General features: G+C 46.4%; 2 protein-coding genes across 3 annotated transcripts in view; both read right to left on the bottom strand.

Annotated features, from left to right (window-relative positions):
• The window catches only part of LOC132904542 (N-acetylgalactosamine kinase), a 347,354-nt gene extending 339,802 nt beyond the window's left edge, over nucleotides 1-7,552 (bottom strand). The window contains exon 1 of the mRNA XM_060955151.1: nucleotides 7,534-7,552. The gene's annotated coding sequence lies outside the window, so the exon portion shown is untranslated. The remainder of the gene's footprint in view (nucleotides 1-7,533) is intronic.
• LOC132904538 (homeobox protein caupolican-like) overlaps nucleotides 1-17,707 on the bottom strand; it is a 75,778-nt gene that overhangs the window by 30,194 nt on the left and 27,877 nt on the right. For both annotated transcript variants that reach the window (XM_060955140.1, XM_060955141.1), the window contains exon 2: nucleotides 8,800-9,195. In XM_060955140.1, the coding sequence (XP_060811123.1) occupies nucleotides 8,800-9,195 (396 nt within the window). The remainder of the gene's footprint in view (nucleotides 1-8,799; nucleotides 9,196-17,707) is intronic.

The raw sequence follows: 17,707 nt of genomic DNA, 5'->3' as shown, positions 1-17,707 counted from the left end.
TTCGAGGCCAAATGAACGTTCCCTTCGTTCTTTTCGTTGTTCGTGGTTCTGATACTCGAGAGGTGAACGAAAGGGCGAACGCAAGCTTTTTCTCCCATGTCCTGCACCATGGGTGCTACAATTTGAAAAATTTGCAAGCTCTCGTCGATTCGTCCTTGATCGCGTATAGAGAAGGAAAGCGAGAGAACGGCATCTACTTTATTTGCTGAGAGTTCTTTTTACGACAACGTTGCATGATACGTACCGTTCGCCGGAACTCTAACCTTTCCTTCACTGTAGAAAGCTTCGAACCTGTAACCGCTAAACCGATGCAACTTAGCAAAAAAGGAGAAGTTCCAACCCTTTTTAATTCCGTGTAACACAAAACAAAGCTAAAACAAACCTTACCACGTTACTCTAAAACTTAATCCAAACGCTTCTTCCACACCCTCGGGAAGCCGTGATTCGTCGTGCCCGCGCGTACACACACATATACACACACATACACTTACATACATACACACATGGCCAATTAGCACACGCGGCCGTACTCCCCGAAAGTTTGACGGGCGAGTACAATGCCAAGTTGGACGGCGCCGTTTCGCGGAGTTCGATCCTGAGGTCAGCGACAAAAGACAACCGGCGGAAAAGTTGGCCGAATATAAAGAGGGGACGATGTGACACGAGGCCCTCGAAGTTTAAAGTTGGAGGCTCGGCCAGCAGTTCGGCTCGACGATAATTTAATTAACGGTCGACAGGGTGGGTCGAAGGGATCGGACGGAGTTTAGTATCGATGCGTAACGATAATGAAGCCGTAGTGAGTTTTCGCGTGGGACAGCAGCTTTCAGAACATTCTAAGCTACGAGGCGATCGGTTCGCGAGATTTCGTTGAACGTTCCTTCATTCGCGAGATGAGAGAAGACTATTTCGATGGACATCAGTCGCGTTTTTATTTATTCTGCGGAGAGCTTGCGTTGAACAAGGACCACCGTGGTCGGCTAAAAGAGGCCGCTTTTTATTAGTTCCTTTATCGCTCCTCGCCCTCGCGCCACCCACTTCATTCAATGCTAATCCGATTCTTATTATATTATAATGCTCGTCGAAACGACGGCGCGCCGGTCGAATCGTCGGAAGCGCGTGCTTCCTGCTTAACGATCCCCACTTTCTCTGCCTTTCTCTCTTTTTTCCTTCTTCGTCTTTCGAAGAGACAAAGGGTCACGGGTGAAACGAGGAAGAAAAGATGGAAGGAACACGAGAAGGAGCGACGGCAACGTAGAGGAACAGGTTGAAACGAGGAAATTCGTTTGCGCCATTGGTTTGCGCGACGACAGCATCGTCGTTGCTGCATGTGCCGCCTGTCGATGACCTTATTTGAATCACCTCATTATGTAAGAATTTCGTGTACGCGTTCGAGCTGGCGTGCGCGCGCTCCGCTTAGGTAACAGAATGCGTGTTCGCGAGACAAGTACCGAGCTGAAATCAAAGACTTTTATTCGACTTCCTTCTTCTGAAGTCTTACGGGTTTCTTCTTTCCATGTACGCGAACGATCATCACGACGTGGAAATTTGCAAAGGTCCATCGTGCCAGAAAGGCGTTATTGCTCGGTAAAGACATTCAGGGAGCCATGCTGCAAGAGGAATACCCGATCCGATACGAGTTAACCGGCGGGAAATGGGGAAAATAAAGCGAACGGTTTCAGCGCATTCGCGACTCAAATGGCGGAACATCTGCGAAGATAAAAGTTGCTCGAAACAAAACCGTTGCTTATCATACTCGACTACATTTTATTTCATTTCGTAGTCAATATATATATCTGAGAAGCGATAAGATTACCTACATTATATTCGATATACGTTACTAATAACTTCACCCTTTCAGATAAGATTAGTTGGCGAGCAACAACTATTTTCACACGATAACGCAGCTTTATTACCAATTCGGGTACTGATGGGTCGTATTTTCACGCGTGTGCCACCCATTGACCGTTTTATCGTTCGTACGATACATTCAAGTAAGTATTACGTTTATCAACCTGATTACTAAGCAAAGTACCATGAAAATTCCTTAGATGTTGGCAACCTACGCGTTACACTGTTTAAATCTGTCTAGCTCCTAGCGAGATCAAACGACGTTGCACGAACGTCAAGAGGGCATCGATATCGCGAGCGGAGGGTGATCGTGGGCTCGTCAAAATTCTCAAAATTCCCGCTGGTCGTCCATTTATGACATTCCAGGCTCGGTTGTCGCACGACCGCGGGAGGCTGAACGAACTCGTCGCGTGCACGAAATTGCACGACGCCGCTGAAATTCCACGAAGGGCTGACCAGGGCGAGCAGGCCGCGGGCTAGCTGCAATTTATTGCGATAAAGGTGCAAAGCTATGACGTTCGACGCATCGTCTCACGACAAATGGCATTCCTCGAGCGTCGATCGGTCAAGCCCGACTAATAACGCCAACTACCGTCCGGATAGGGGAGCCGCGTTGAATTTTTCGTCTGACGTCTGACACGGGGGACTGCGGTAGGTTCGACTTCTCTTCAGCTACGTATCGAGGAGGTTACGCGTTGTAGTAAATAAATTCAATTCGTCGCGTCAGGTCGTTTAAAAGCGATCTGTTCGGCGTATCATTTGCTTCTCAATCTAAAGCGGGTTACACAAATTCGTATATCGATGTATTCTGTATATTAAACTACGTACACATAGTGCAAGGTAGACCCGCGAGGCTTGCTCACCCGATACCTGCGCCTCGCTCGAGTTGCCTCGTGCGGTCATGTTGAGTACGCGACGCGAGCAAGCGAGGCAGGATGAGCCACGGTTACGCTTTCCACAAAGTCATTCAATACGCGTCCAAACGAAACGAGTAAGAAGCTGCGGGGCATCTTTGATGTTGCCAAAAAATCGGTATTCGTTGACTCGCCTCGAGACAGCCTTCGCTGTCTGTGCATATCTTTACCTGCGCTTAATCCTGCTATTGTCTTCTAGTGTATATTTTAAGAGATACAAACGCGAGAGAAAACAACATGGTTAAAAACAACAGAGTTAATGCTAGGGTAGTAGAATAAACGTTCCAACGTTCTACCAATCAAAGTGACAGAAACGTAATACCGCCAGCAAAGTCGTAAGAAGAGAATACCTGGAATCGACTTTGACCAACAGTATTTACCAGCACTTGACGCTCCGATCTCGCCCCTCCATTGTACATGGATGTAAGAAACAGTAGAGGGGGGAGTTGTCTGCAAGGCTGGCATTGAGAGAAGCAGCCTTCAGCAAATAATTTTGAGCCTGCTATACCTACTCTGTACAAACGCGATGAACTCTGGTATTCCGAATCGACTCGAACGTTTCCAACTTAGAACGCGTCTACGTTACAGGATGTTACACAAGCGACGTGTGCAACGAGCATTATCAAGTTTCAGCCGGACACCATAACGATGTCGGGGAATAAAGATCGGTGGGCAACGCTTGTGTATTTACCGGGGACGCGTTTACATACATTAGTGGTGCGAGCGTAGCGCGAAACACGCGTTACACCAAGCCAAGAACCGTGTAGGCACATTGTATCGCATGCGAGCCGCGCGTAACTGCCAATTATAAGAGCGTAAACGGTCCGCGATTAAGAGTGCTACGTGTGTTACGCTTATCAATGAGCCGTAAAGTAACGCATTTCGCGATATCGCGGATCGGAATGCTCCAACGGCTCTTTCATTGCGCCGGAGACATGCGACCGCGCGGATTCGAGCCCGCTCTGCCAAGAGACAGGAAACGTCCGCTATTTCCATTTATTCGAACAATCGCGTGGGATCACGCCAACATGTGTTTCCAGATAAAACACAAGAAATTTCAATCTTTTTCTAAGTCGTTGCAACGTAAATCTTTCTATCCTTTTGTAGTCGAAAAGTGGAATAATATACGGCCTTGAGCGATTAACTAAACGCGTGAGAACCTTTTTGAATACTATACGAACTAGATCGAGAGGGACAATTGTACAAGCGAAACGAACGGTTGGAAAGATACGTTAAAATCTGCCGAACCAGTGTCTCGAGGATTGTTAACAAGACCGTTGAACTTGTTCGTCGTATGATCGTAGCTGTGATTCGATCTTGAAGGACACAAACGACAAAAATTTACGTTGGATCCCTTCGAGTCTGAGTTTCGTACATCACACGATAGGTACGAAATCCTGTTTCTCTATGTACTTTTAAAGAGAACCAATCTAATTCGCAATTCCATTTAATTAACAGAACGACAACAACCTCGACGACACCAAACGCAGCTGAACCAGTATCGACTCCATAAGTAGGTTCGTTGCAGCGCTACTTCTGCTTCCCGCCTTTCCTTCGCTTCCTCTTCCCTCGACCCGTTGCGAAGAGCATCGAGAACGATGCCACGGCCGCTTTTAAGAATCGCGCGGAACACAATTTTTCACCCAGGCGTCGAAGTTCTACTCGATAACGTTCCGCGCCTAATCGAGCGACTATTTATGAATGGCACTGTCGAGAATCGGTGTCGTAATTGGCGTACAACGTGTCGGGAAATATCCCAGAAGCAATTAACATCCGCTTCAAAACGCTACGCACTCGTGAAACGAACTGTGAAATAACAGAGATCACACCCCGTGCGTTTCAATCCGCATTCCTTGCGTTCGCGAGCCACCCGCACCCTATTGCCGATAAAACGCCAATCTAAATTAATTTGTCGACCCGATATCGTACGTTCGTCGATCGCTGGCACATTCATAATGCTGATTGTCATGGAATCACGTGAACCGTTAAGGTCGACGATTACAAGTTTACAGGGGAAAGGGAATCGAGCGATTGGATATGTTTGAATCGGTACTACTGATTCTATTTAACCCATTAAGAACTGGCAGCGCCGCGGCATTGCGTAACATTTTATTTGCAATTTGTTTTCAATCGATTCGTATCATCGAATTTTGCTTTTTAACTGGAAAAAGAAATGGCTGGAAAAAGAAATTGCGAGAATTTCATAGATTTTTGATATCTTGAAAATAACAGAACATAAGTTACGGTACTTTTGTTTTTTAACTTCTCTACTATGTATGCTGTGTACGTACTGTGCTGGGCCTTTAATGGCTCGATTGTGCTGTATAACACAATTTAACGAATATTAATAGCGAAATCTTACGGGTTACAAATTACTTATGCTAATAAATTCTTCTGCGTGACAGTAGCAATTTTGCAATAAAAACAGGTATAGTTTAGTTTTACAAATTGCAAGTCAGCTAAGTGTATAATTTACAACATGTTACTTGTCAATTCATTAATATTAATTAGTGCATTATTGTGCAAGAGAATTCTATTCTATGAACTGAAGTGACTATTACATTACATGGCTGTTATAGATTTAATCCTCTGAAACAGGGGAAAACATTGGCAGTGGTTAGAAAAAGTATTTGCAAATACTCTTATTTTCAATGAAACGTTTCTTTCAATTTCCTTATCAGATTCTACGTTTTCATTAGGTTTCTGTCTCGTTTCATTTCTCCTACTATACTGCTACTACAATGCTATTGATCAGCGTAATTAGCGTTCGTAATTGGCACGTATCATCGAATGGTCAGGACTCGCGAGAACGCAACCCTCTTCAAAGAATCGCGCACAAAATTCAAGTCATTCTTACGTTTCAGCTTGACTGTTGGAGATAAAGGGACGAGCGATGGTATCTCTCGTTATCAGTTCCGACTGGGACTGATTGCGCGGTGAAGATGAAAAGGCCGCGGTTAGCATTTGCGGTTGTGAAGATAAACGCTTCGAAAGAAGCAAACCGTGTAACGACACGCGCGCATTATCGGCCGCTAGATGGAGTCACGACGATAACTTTCCAACTTGAGAATCGGTGTCGTGCGATCGATACGCGGGGCACGGAAAATATTCCGAGGAAATTTGAATGTCATGGAACGATGCAGCTCGCGACAGTCGAAATGGTTCGTTATCTGTGATTTCATCCGATTCGTCCCATTTGGCGATGTAAAAAGCGACCGTATAATTTCACCCAATGAAAGGTGGCCGGTCGTTATCGAAAGACACGCGTTGCTGATTGGCTGTGTGCACGGTTCGAGGTAGAAATTCATCATAAACGTGGATATCACGGACATTCGTATCTCGATCAGTTAAATACTTGGTTACACTCTGTCTACCTCGCATCGTCACCTTGTCCTATTTTAAGGCGGCTGTCCCGTTAATTAAATCGCGCTCAGAGAGAAGCTGTTAAGATAAGAAAACCGGCACTTTTTGTCACGGAAATATCTATTCCTGAACCAGTGGAATTTTGCTTCCGTGTGTCGATGTTGAAAGAGCGTTAAACGAATTCCAGTTTCAATTTGATTTCGATTACGTCTTTGTACGTGAGATTTAAATGGCTTGTAGCGTTTAAGTGGTAGAATGACGAGTCACTCTGGACGGTGCCATAGAGGGATAAGTCTGTACCTGGAACTCGTTGCCTGCCTTTATCCAATCAGTCTCGACCGGTTGGCAGAGGGGCGCAAGATTGATTGTTCCATGATTTCGTCCAAAACAACCAATTAGTATAATTATGCCGATAAATTCAAATTTAATTGGGCGCGCTTCCTTTCTCCACCCCGGACAACTTTCTCGTACAACGAAAGCCAAATAACGATAATAACGGGCCAGTTATTATCTTCGAAGCAACGTATTTTGGAACAAAGTTCGAATCTAATTGCACGAACGATCCGTCGTATGAGAAAGGAAAGCAAACGCGTACACGGTGCTCGATGCACGCCACAGGAAACGCGTGTTTCGTACGATAAAAATTCACCGACACGATATTCTAACGTATGATACGGCGTGTCTCGAATTGACCTTTCACTCTGGCAAAGGATTAATGTACTTATCGTTCGCAACGTACTACGAGAGAACTGCAGCGGCAAAAAGGAGAACGTCGCGTCGCCGGCAATAAATGCAGAATTTAATTATCAGCTGTCTCTGTCTATCCCTTTCTTGGTTCGAAGCTCGCCGGTCGAAGTCGCTTCAAATGGGCTTGCAACATCTGGCGGACCGAGCGTGTTTTCCACGCCAATCTTTTTATCGTTTCTACCTCCCGGTGGTGAGTATCCACGCTCGAGTGCAGATATAAATTGGCCGAAACCCCGATACGATCGCGCGTCTATTTCTATACGTCTACGTCAACCGCGTTTTATCAGGCTATCGTCGATATGCTCGCGATTAAACGCAAACAGTTTTGCTCTACACGCGTGATCTCGCTCCAATCTCCCGTCTAGAGTTGATTTTTGTCGTGTTCAAAACACTTCATCCGCCTACGTAACATCGTCCGATGTTCCAGACGTCACATTACGTACCTAGTACCAGTTAATAACATCTCTTAATAATTCAACGCCCTATAGAGAATGACCGATGGTCTGCGTATTTTCCACTTTACGCGTATAAAGTCGTCGCGGTCTTCTCAACTAAATGCACATCGAACAGAACTCTGGCCGTGTCGCGTCGCGTCGATTCCAAGCTCCTTTCGCTTCGAACAAGTTTTACAACGAACTTGAATGTTTCTCGCTCCGCCTACCTATTTCTTCGTGTCCTGCACGCGATACCGATTCGATGTAATTTCAATGTCCACGGTGACTTAATTACCCACGCCGACACTTTTGTTCGGTAGCACGCGAGCCGCGATCTTCGCAATGTCATTTTCGTCTCGGGTAAAAGAGTTTCTCCTAACGCAAGACGAGACTTATTCTTAGCCGTGTTTTTTCCGCGCGATGAAAACGGCCGAGAGGAAACGCGTGTGTTTGCACGAGAAACGCGTGTTTCACAAGATTCCCGGGTAGTATTTGGCGAGCGAGATTCGCCATCTGAAATATAACCGTGAATCCATCATGGAGTCCTCGTTAGACGAAGCTAGACGACGCGAGACGCGTCTTCCGCGAAACGAATCTTAAACGAGATTATCGCTCTGCTCGCGACAGCCGCGCGTGAATAATTCGACACAGCCGGCGACGGAGGCGGCTAGAAAACGCGATCGAGTCAGACGCATGGATTTCTCGGTGGTTCTAACGGGCGCGAGAGAGACTCGTGTCTCTGCGCTTCCATCAACCGGGATTCCAAGCTAATTCGTGACAGGACCAACCGCTAATCCGTCTTGAGTTTGGCCAGTGAGAGTAATAATCGTCCGGCACGCCTAGCACGACGGTCCGATCAGTCTGCGACCACGATGGTCTCGCATATTTCACGCGTGAAACGTTACAAAGCGTATTGCAAAAGCACCGAGAGGGCGGACGTCTGCTTTCCTCTTTCGAAACGCAGCTAATAAACCGTTTAACGATCGCGTTTATAAATACGAGGCGCTCGTAAGTCTTTCGATTAGCGCTACAATACGCAACTCGTGTAATTTATCGTTTCCAAGTAACGAAAGTTATTTCGTCGAGCTATGTAAAGACCGACACGAAATTCTCTAGTTAGACGAGCATACAGAGTGCTTCGAATAAAAATAATTCGTCATATGCAATGGCCATAAAATTATTCTGTAATCTCGGAAGGATATTCGAAAAAAGCCGGAATCTTACTATTTAAATCTCGCAACGCTCGCTAACCGTTCTACACGATATTCAAATCCCACCCACCCTACAAAACATTCCCGTACGCAACAGCTTCGTTGAATAATCACCTATGAATAATTCATTTGTCGTTGCGTAAATATCGCTAATTAGCTTCTCGCAATTAACCTGCGACCTTCTTTCTTGTAGAGAAAGGAAAAAAAAAGAAGAAAAGGAAAAGAAACGAAAGAAAAAACGAGAGCAGCGATGCTCAAAGAAACAAGACGAGTGATACTCACCAAAGGAGGATAGAACGCGGAGCTGTCCATTCCGATGCTAGGATATGGTCCTTGATCGGTGGTGGAGGGTGTCGGCGTAGGGTAAGACGAGTAGGAGGTTGCGGTGGGTGCTAGCCTCGGATACGCGCCCAGTGCCAACCTGGCCGCGCTGTCGTATTGACAGCTGCAAACTGTTTGTCCGGTCACGGGGTCCGTCATCATGGGCCTGCCGTTTTCGCAGCAACCAGGTCCCGTAGTGCCGGCCACAGGGGTGCTCGCTCCTCCGGAGGCGGGTGCGGCCGCGGCGCCGGTCGTCGTCGCCGTCGACGAAGGCGAGAGCGCTCCAGGGCTGAGTGCGCCTCCCGACGACATCGCCGGCGACGTCGCCGTCGTTGGCTGTCCGCCGCTCACCAGCAGCTAAAATGATTTTAACCGGACGTATTAGCAACATGCTCGCTTGCTTTGGTCAGCTGATTATGGGTGTGTATAGGGTGTGGTTCGAAGGTGTTCCTGATGGGTTTGGGCGGGGTTAAGAATTTGGATGTCCGTGAAAGAATTATTTTTTTTTGCGCTCTGTAGGAAAAAGATAAACAATTTGCGATTTTGGATTTGAACGTAGGTACGGTATATATGTATGCAAATATACACGTGAGAGTGAACGATCGGAGGTATTTTCAGCGTTCGAGTGGAATGGTAAGCGTTCGAGACTTTTTTTGATTTTTGAAACAAACGGAAAATGGAAAATCCTTGGCCGTATGGGTTACGATCTTCGTGAACTTGGGGATAGCTATCGTAGAACGAGTCGATGGTTCGATAAAAAACTGATTAACAGCGCTTTTGACGAAAGCGGAGATAAGAGGAGATCTTGTCAATGAAATTTGAAGTGGTGGTAACACCGAATAATAAGATAATCAGCTAGATAGGAAATTTAATTGAATTAACATTAAGAAGGACGAGTTTAGGAACGATATCCGATACATCGAACGTATTACGTTTAGATAATCGCGCTCGAGTATCGAAACAAGGTAGAAAAGCTGTACGTAAACAAATTATACGACAATAACGTGCTACGATATAAAATCCCTACGTCTTTCCTCGACCCTTTGTCCGTGACTCATGTTACCGCTGATTCATATTACCAGGTTTCGTTGTCGTTTCCGTCAACAGCTCTTAGTTAACACCGTGTACCGATGTACGTAGGTAAAAAAAAGAAGAAAAAAAAAAAGGAAAGAAAAGAAAAACGTTCGCAGCTCGAATAAAACAAGTAGATACATGGAAATAAATTGCGAGTTAACCAGGCGATATCGGTTTTAAAAATAATTCTAGAGTAAAGGGTTAATAGCGGTAATGACGGTAATTTCAAAAGCAGGTGATACACGCTTATCGCCGCGGATCCGATTATAAATGCGTGCTCGATAACTCGATAGCAATTCCGTGTTACTTTAATGGACGATAATCGAGGATGGAGTAGCGGTATCTGTCGTTATTAAACAACAGATGACACACGACAATTAACTCCTTAAAAGGACCGTCAACGCGAGAAGGAGATCGAGAGGTGGTACAAATAATAATAAAAAATACCAACTATAATTCACTTCGGAAATCTTTGATCGAAGTTTCAAACGAAGTACGTGCTATGTTTCCCGTGGCTGGAATTATGTAGTGCGACATCAATGTTCACTCGCGATCAGGGTCCTTCGATAGCAATAATTGTCACGTAATTTCGTATAATGACAGCCGAGTATATTTAACGTAAATGTCACTCGAAGCTTTCCAGACCGAATAAATTAAATGGAAATTTATCTTGGAGCAAGTCAAATTGTTGGCCAGCCTTCGTACATCAACGATCCTTGTTTACGCTTTTACAAACGACCAAAATATCGCACGAAAATTACGCTCGTCGCATGTTAATGCGGAAAGAAACGCACCCGACCGCTTTTTTTTCGTCGAAAGTACTTCAATTTTGTTCGACTGCTATCGCCATGTCGAGTACCAGAACCAGACCAACGATAGCAAATATCTTGATGCGTACGTCGTTCTCCAGCCTAATTGTTGCACACGTTCGACCAAGAATATTCCACGTTTTATGTAACAAAGGATTATTATATTACGCTATACGATATCGGCCGAGTGAAAATACAGATGCTACGCGCAAACACAGAACAAGTTTCGGAACAGCAAATTGCAAATATGTTTTACACGAGTGGACGACATACGCGCTTGATATTCGAAAGAACAGACGATACTTTCGAAAAAATGCAAACGATCGGTTGATGAATAGACCTAGATCGGAAAGGACAAGCTTCGCAAAATTATCGATAATTAATGTGGTTGACGTAATCGATCAGGTTCGAAATTTGCATTATAGTACTTCGGTTTAAAAAATACGAGATTGATATCACGCAAGGAGAACAGGACATTACCACCACGATAACTGCTTAATTAATGTTAATCATTCCTACGATATGCAACAGCTATACAAAGATAAAAAATCGTTTGTCTCGTCGGTCATAATGCACGTTCTACCTGTTGCACGCCTTGTTAAAAAATAAAATATAAACAAACGTAACATTGAAATAGAATCGATTGTAGCGATAATAAATATACCGATAGGTTTTAATTACGGGGAGTGCTTTACATAATAATCTTGCGTTAATAACTTCTCGTTAAGGCGTCTCTGAATCGTTCTTCCCTACAACTTTTATCGTCAGTGGACACCTCTGGTTACCTTGCGCTTACGTGCACTGGCGCTTCCATTACGTTTGAATAATCATACGACCGCTCAATGTCTCAACCTATTATTTTTGCTTAGAATACTGAATGTTCTTCGTCGACGCAGTATCGACGGATATAATTCACGGTGTCCTGGTTATTTAGATAATCGCGCGTATACTCTTAGCATTTACAAATTATCTACACGGACAACAGAGTTAACGACGAAGTGGAAAAGCGAGCGAGCGAGACAAATTATTTCTAGATTCACTTTCTTGCGCTCGTTTTACCATCGCTAGCGATAAACTAGCAACGCATCGCGTGTTGCTAGATAAATATTTCTATATCGAAATATATCTGTCACGCATCGAACGATTTCTCTGTTCGAACAGAGCGGAATTTAATCACGCGCGGATTCCAAAAATACTCGTCTCGTGTATATTAATTCCCCCCGTTTGTTCCCTCTGATTCCGCGAACCATGTTCTAACGTTCTAGGCAGGCAACGGTGGCGCGATCCCGCGATTAATCGCTTCCCAAAGGCAGCGTGCGTCGTCGATCTCTCGCGTGGAGTACTCACGAGGGAAGGTCTGCCTACATATATATCGCGTTGGCTTCTCCGCGCGGTAAATTAGCTCGCGGTAAATGAGGATGAAATGAATCCTGGTAATTAATACGGCAAGGGCGTGGAGTTATTTCGAGAGAACGAGCTCCGGAGAGCTGAAAGGGTGGAAGGGGAGAGAGAGAGGATCTTGTGTATCGTCGCGTTGATAAAGAGAGTCTTCGTCTCGCGTATTCCGCTTGCCGTAGAGAAGCAGGGAGGAAAAGGAGGCAGAGTCGAAGGAGGAGAAGAAGACGAGTCGGAGGAAAACTGTTCGCTCACGTAGTACCTTTCTATTCGTAGAGCGCGTGTCGAAATCGGAGGCCAGGCGACAGGACGCCCACGGGAAACGTGATAAATAGGATCATCGGAAACATTATTTTCACACGCACGATTTTCCCTTCGCCCCTTTGTTTTCTCGCTGCTCTCCGACAGAAAAGAAATCTGGTCGAACAAGAGGCGGAGAAAAAAAAAGAAAGAGGATAAGAATGGAGGAGAGGGAGGAAGGAGACGTCGCCACCGTTTTTTATAACGCGTCCATATTTTTCGCGGCGTGGACGTGTTTACGAAAAGCGGGATTCCACGTCGCGCTAAATAGTCGTAAGATATTTCGACGCCCCGTGGCTGCCGGCTACAAATTTCGTCCGATAATTTATCGCTAGTGATACCTAAATAGCGTTCCACCGTGAAATTGGACGACGCGCCGATCATCCACGAGATCATCCTGTCGACCTCCGATTCACCGCAATTCGTATGCGACTTAATTTATTTTCATCAACATTGGCGTAACTTTCGTGGTGAACGAGCTGTCGCGACCACTTTCGTTCGTTCCATCATCACGCACGGTTTCATCTCTATCGAAAATGTGCCCCCTTTCGATATCCAACCCTGAGAGACGTAGGCAAAGTGCCACGATATCGCAACAGCGAAATCTTCGATTAAAACGACACGCGTTCGCCATAATCGTTTAGGTGTACCAGCGTTTCTCTATTTCCACGAGCGAAACGGTCTTCTCTGGTCGTTCGAGGCTCGTTCGCGCGCTCGGAAAGAAGCTGGCGCAAAAATAGACGAGAAAAAAGCAGACACCCGGACAGACCCGGTCTCGGAAGGGAACGAGGTAAACCGAACTTTCGTGAACAAAGAGCCGAGAAGAGGAGGAGTAGGTGTAGGAGGAGGAGGAGGAGGAGGTGGTGGAACACCTCGAGGCCGTGACACATGCGTGCCTGTGTGCGCGTGTGTCCCCGTGCACGCACAATCCTCTTTCTCTGTATACGTTCTATACTCGTGTCTCTTTCCTTTCCCCGCGACTCTGCCTCGTTTCTTCCTCGTCTCACCCCGTCATTCTCGCTCTCGCCAATTCGTCTCTCACGGAACGTTTCGGCTCCTCCAGCGCGTCTGGAGCCATTCACGCCCTGCTGGGTTTCCCATCGGAACCTTTTAAAAGCCCGCTTTCACCCCCGCGGCTGCAACCACCGCCGCGAAAACCCTACGGATCCTGGGCCTGCAGGAACAGTCCTGACACGTTCGTCCGTCCTTTCCTCTACCGTTCTACCTTTCACCACGGTTCTCTTCCGCAGCCCTGACAAACCCACCACCACCGGTCTCTTTTACTCGTCGACGATTCGGTGACAGTTGCGTTCGCAAATCAACCCCTCTCCAAGGGTGAAACGAACTCTCTGACGGGCTTCGTTCGTGCATCGTCGTATTCGTGCGCCACAGGCAGAAAGAGAAACGCGAGTGATTGAGAAATAAAATTCAAATCCAGCCACGAGAAACGTTCGATCGTGATTGCTGGGTAATTATAGCGTATGTTTTAATTGGAAGACGCTTGGAGCGGTTCGGTCTCGAGTGTACGCGCGAGCCAGTCGAGAAGCGAATGGTTCGTGGAAAACGTTAAGTATGGTTTATCGATGATCCGATGCACGAATAAGCGGTGCGTGACGCAGGTGTAAAGAGAATGCAGCCTCTCTGGACGTCGATGATGAGGAATAATTTACCGGTACGAACGTGTAATTTCGACGTAAGTGCGGCAACCCCTTATTCTCGATGCCCGCGAATTTACAATGTATCGATATCGTGTTCGATACCTGCACTCAATAAACTCGCGCGCGATCGATGAAATCGTCGCCTCTGTCGATGACTGCGCGATCTGCGATGGATCGATCGCGTCGTCGTCATTTTATTAACGATTGTTTCCTAAGTAAATAACGTTAATTTCGAGCATGAACGAAATATTGCAACCATGCACGTCTCTCGTCGATCGTCCGATCCGTTGGCACAATCACGAGCCGAAGGACCGGAAGTGCGTCCGTTCAACCTATAATTTCGTGCGGCGGACTATCGCGATAATCGATCGGCCGATAGACATCGTGCTCCAATATCAGTGACGATAAAAGACCCTCGGGCTAGCTCTTCAATTTTTTCCCGAAAGTCGTCCGTCTGATTAATTTAGACTCGGAAGGTAATCGTTTCCAAGAATTTCGATAGGCATCCGTCGACCACCACACGTCACGTTGACACGTTGGATCGACACGTTTTGCGAACGTGAAGACCCAAATTCGAAAAGCTAACACGGCGGTTCCCTTTATCGTTCTTTTCCCTCACGAAACACTAATCTATGCATACACGCGTGTCAGGAACGAAGACACGCAGAAGAAGAGGCCAAAGCGTGAAGACCAAGTTGTCGGAGAACAGGACTCGCACCGGTAAGTAAAGGGTTCTTCATAAACAGGATTACACGTGTCGAAGTTGAGCTAAGTAGCGGTTTGATCGCGAGTTATCGCCGCTCGTGCAAAGTAATCGGAGAAACTTGACAATGTGCCGTTCTTAGTCACCACTGGTACACGCGACAACGAAACAACCGACGTGATAATCGTCTAACAACCGATTTCACGGAATCACGCGACAGAATTTCAAAGGTAATTCTGCGCGAACGGTCACCGGGGGCTAACGATTCGATTCACTCTGAGAGGGCAAAATCCGTTAAAGCAAAAGAATCCCCGTTGGAGAAGTAAACGCAGTCAGAGACCGATAGGAACGCAATACGCGCGCGCAATTCGCACGAAAAAGATGGCGGACCCAGGGATACGAATGGACAGAGTCTCTAGACCGATTCTCCCCTTCCGTCCCTGGCCGTTTCCTTTGCCAAGGCAGCTCCTTCCACCTTCCTCCACCATGTGTCTTTTTCTCGTCGCTGAATTCTCGAGTACGTAAGGAGGGCGCAAGGAGCCTTCTTCAGACCTCCTTGCGACCCCACCTCCTCCTCTTCGCGCGAGATCTTGTACGACAACGGCATTTACGGTCCCGGACCCCGACAGCACTTCTTTTTCGCGACAAATTAACCGTTGCGGTGATCCTTTCTCTCTTTTCTTCTCTTTCAGTTGCCAGTGAAACGCAGCTGAAATGCAACGCGTCGCGTGATTGCAATTTGTCCCTATCGCTCGTGGATAGAAGTTAATCGGATTTCCAGCTATGTTATCTGTTGTCTGCGCGTTGCGTAGAATATTGTTTTAAACTTAAACGTCTCGCGTCTCGATAAACGTACCGCCGTTAACGAACGAGTTTCGATCCCTTGCCATTTATTTCGGAACGCAATCGTATCTCTGCAACGTGCAACTACGATGTGGAGCATTACGGTTAGTTAGCGGTGATGTTGTCAACTTCAAAGTAAGAATGGAAAATAAAAATCTACAAAACATCCGACGACGTATGCTTTCTTTGTTCGTCGTTCGGTGAAAGTTGTCAAAGGAAGCACCGATTTTTCTAAAGTTGCTATTTATAGCGAATGAATCGTTGATCCAGGCGCTTGATGGCGACATAAACAGAGCCGTAACAATGGAAACAAGGAGAAGAAGGTAAACGTAAGAAACGGTGATTTTGCGTGTGTGTGGAGTCGGGAACAACGACAGACACCAGATGCCAATGAAATATCGTACAATAATGACGGCAACAATTTAACGTTAATTACCTCCGGAGGCTAAAGGGCGCCACGGAATGCCGAGAGCGGTTTCGTGAAGCGTCGCGGCTTTAAAAACGTCTAGATGGAAAAGGATGCGCGTCAGGGGCCGGCAAGAGATCTATTTGAAGCCCTAAAGACTCCGTTAAAGTGGCTGTAACTCGACGTTAAGAAGGCGTGAACGTTAACCGTACGAGTGACGGGACCGCTGGTATTTTTACGCGGCTTGCCGAAACACGTTTCTTTACCGACCGACTAAATTTTTACGACGGATCCCGCGTCGGAGAAAATTTGTGAAAAATCCTCGCACCGACCGTTTGATTTTATACCATTCGCCGAAAGACAAACGAGAAGCGATACTTTCTTCTCCTTTCTGCGCGGTCTCTCGTTCGCACTAAACGTTGATGTTAAAAAGGTCGGAGTACGAAAAAGAGAAAAGAAGGAAGGAGAAAAAGAAATAGGACGTTGCTCGGCGTTCGCGTACGCGCTGCAAAATAAAATTCGTCCGAGACAGGACGCTCTCTGTCCCGAGTGAAATTCAATCTACACGATATACATATCGATCGTTTTTCTCAGAAACGACATTCCTGCCGGATCGGCCGGGTGTATATACGGTCTGCTGCGGCCGAAAGAGACCCAGGTCCCCGAGAAATCGTGAAAAGGAGAAGCCCGGCCGAATTCGCACCGGTACGAGGCCGTTCCCGTGCGAATGAGACACGTGCACCTTTAAAGAGAAACAACCGGTTTCCGCGACGTGCGTGTAAGGTCGGTGCAGCAGGACGATGTGGTGCCCGGTAGGTAAGTACGTGCGAGAATCCGTGCCGTAATTGCCGATTCCGTCAATCATCGAGCAGCCTAGCTTCATGCTTCCACCGAATCTCCGCCGATACCGGATAAACACCACGGGTAATAACAAAGTATAACCGGATAACGATGGTATAATAACGCGAGTTAACGAAGTGAACGAACCTCGAAATTCCCTGGTCGGTCATGCAATACACGGCTGTAGGTACGTGAGAGACGTATGTATAGAACGCGAAGCTGATATCTCGACGGGCATTATTGTAACCGATCACACACCGTCGACAAAGTAATAATTTCACAAAGTTAATCGGTTAACAACCGACGGATTTCTGTGTGTATCGTTACAAATTGCTACGCGTATCGAAAGGATACGAGGGGAGTATCTTTGCTCGGGTCGGTGGTATCTACGATCGACGATACGCGTCAAATAAACCGCAATTAAATTTTTCAGGGTTTAATACGAGGCAATATCGCGGTAACGACTCTTTGTTACGCTTTCTGCGCTATCGGTACAGTAGGACACGAAATGCGTAAATACCAGTTGCACCGTTGAGACGAAAGTTGCGAGACGCAAGCCGAAATTGCGACGATCGAACGGCGTTTAATCTCATTTACCTTGTAATTACCGATTACACGAAAAGTATAGCCTCGGTAGAAGCTCGGCACAAGGTCGCAATTTTTACCCGCTCGGTAGAAAAACGCGGTGGTTGTCCGCGGTTAAGAAAATCACAGCGAGACGTAAATAGGAAGATCCGTTTCGGCCCTTCCAATCGAAAGTTCGCCGACGACACTGTGTTCGTGAACACGGTAAACAAAAAGTGAGTGGATGAAGGACAGTGAAGAAGGGGAAGAAAGAGAG

This window comes from Bombus pascuorum, chromosome 2 (assembly GCF_905332965.1).
Source record: "Bombus pascuorum chromosome 2, iyBomPasc1.1, whole genome shotgun sequence".
In the NCBI taxonomy this organism is placed as follows: Eukaryota; Metazoa; Arthropoda; class Insecta; order Hymenoptera; family Apidae; genus Bombus; species Bombus pascuorum.
Note: the sequence above shows the minus strand (reverse complement) of the source record. Positions and strands in the feature narration are given on the sequence as shown.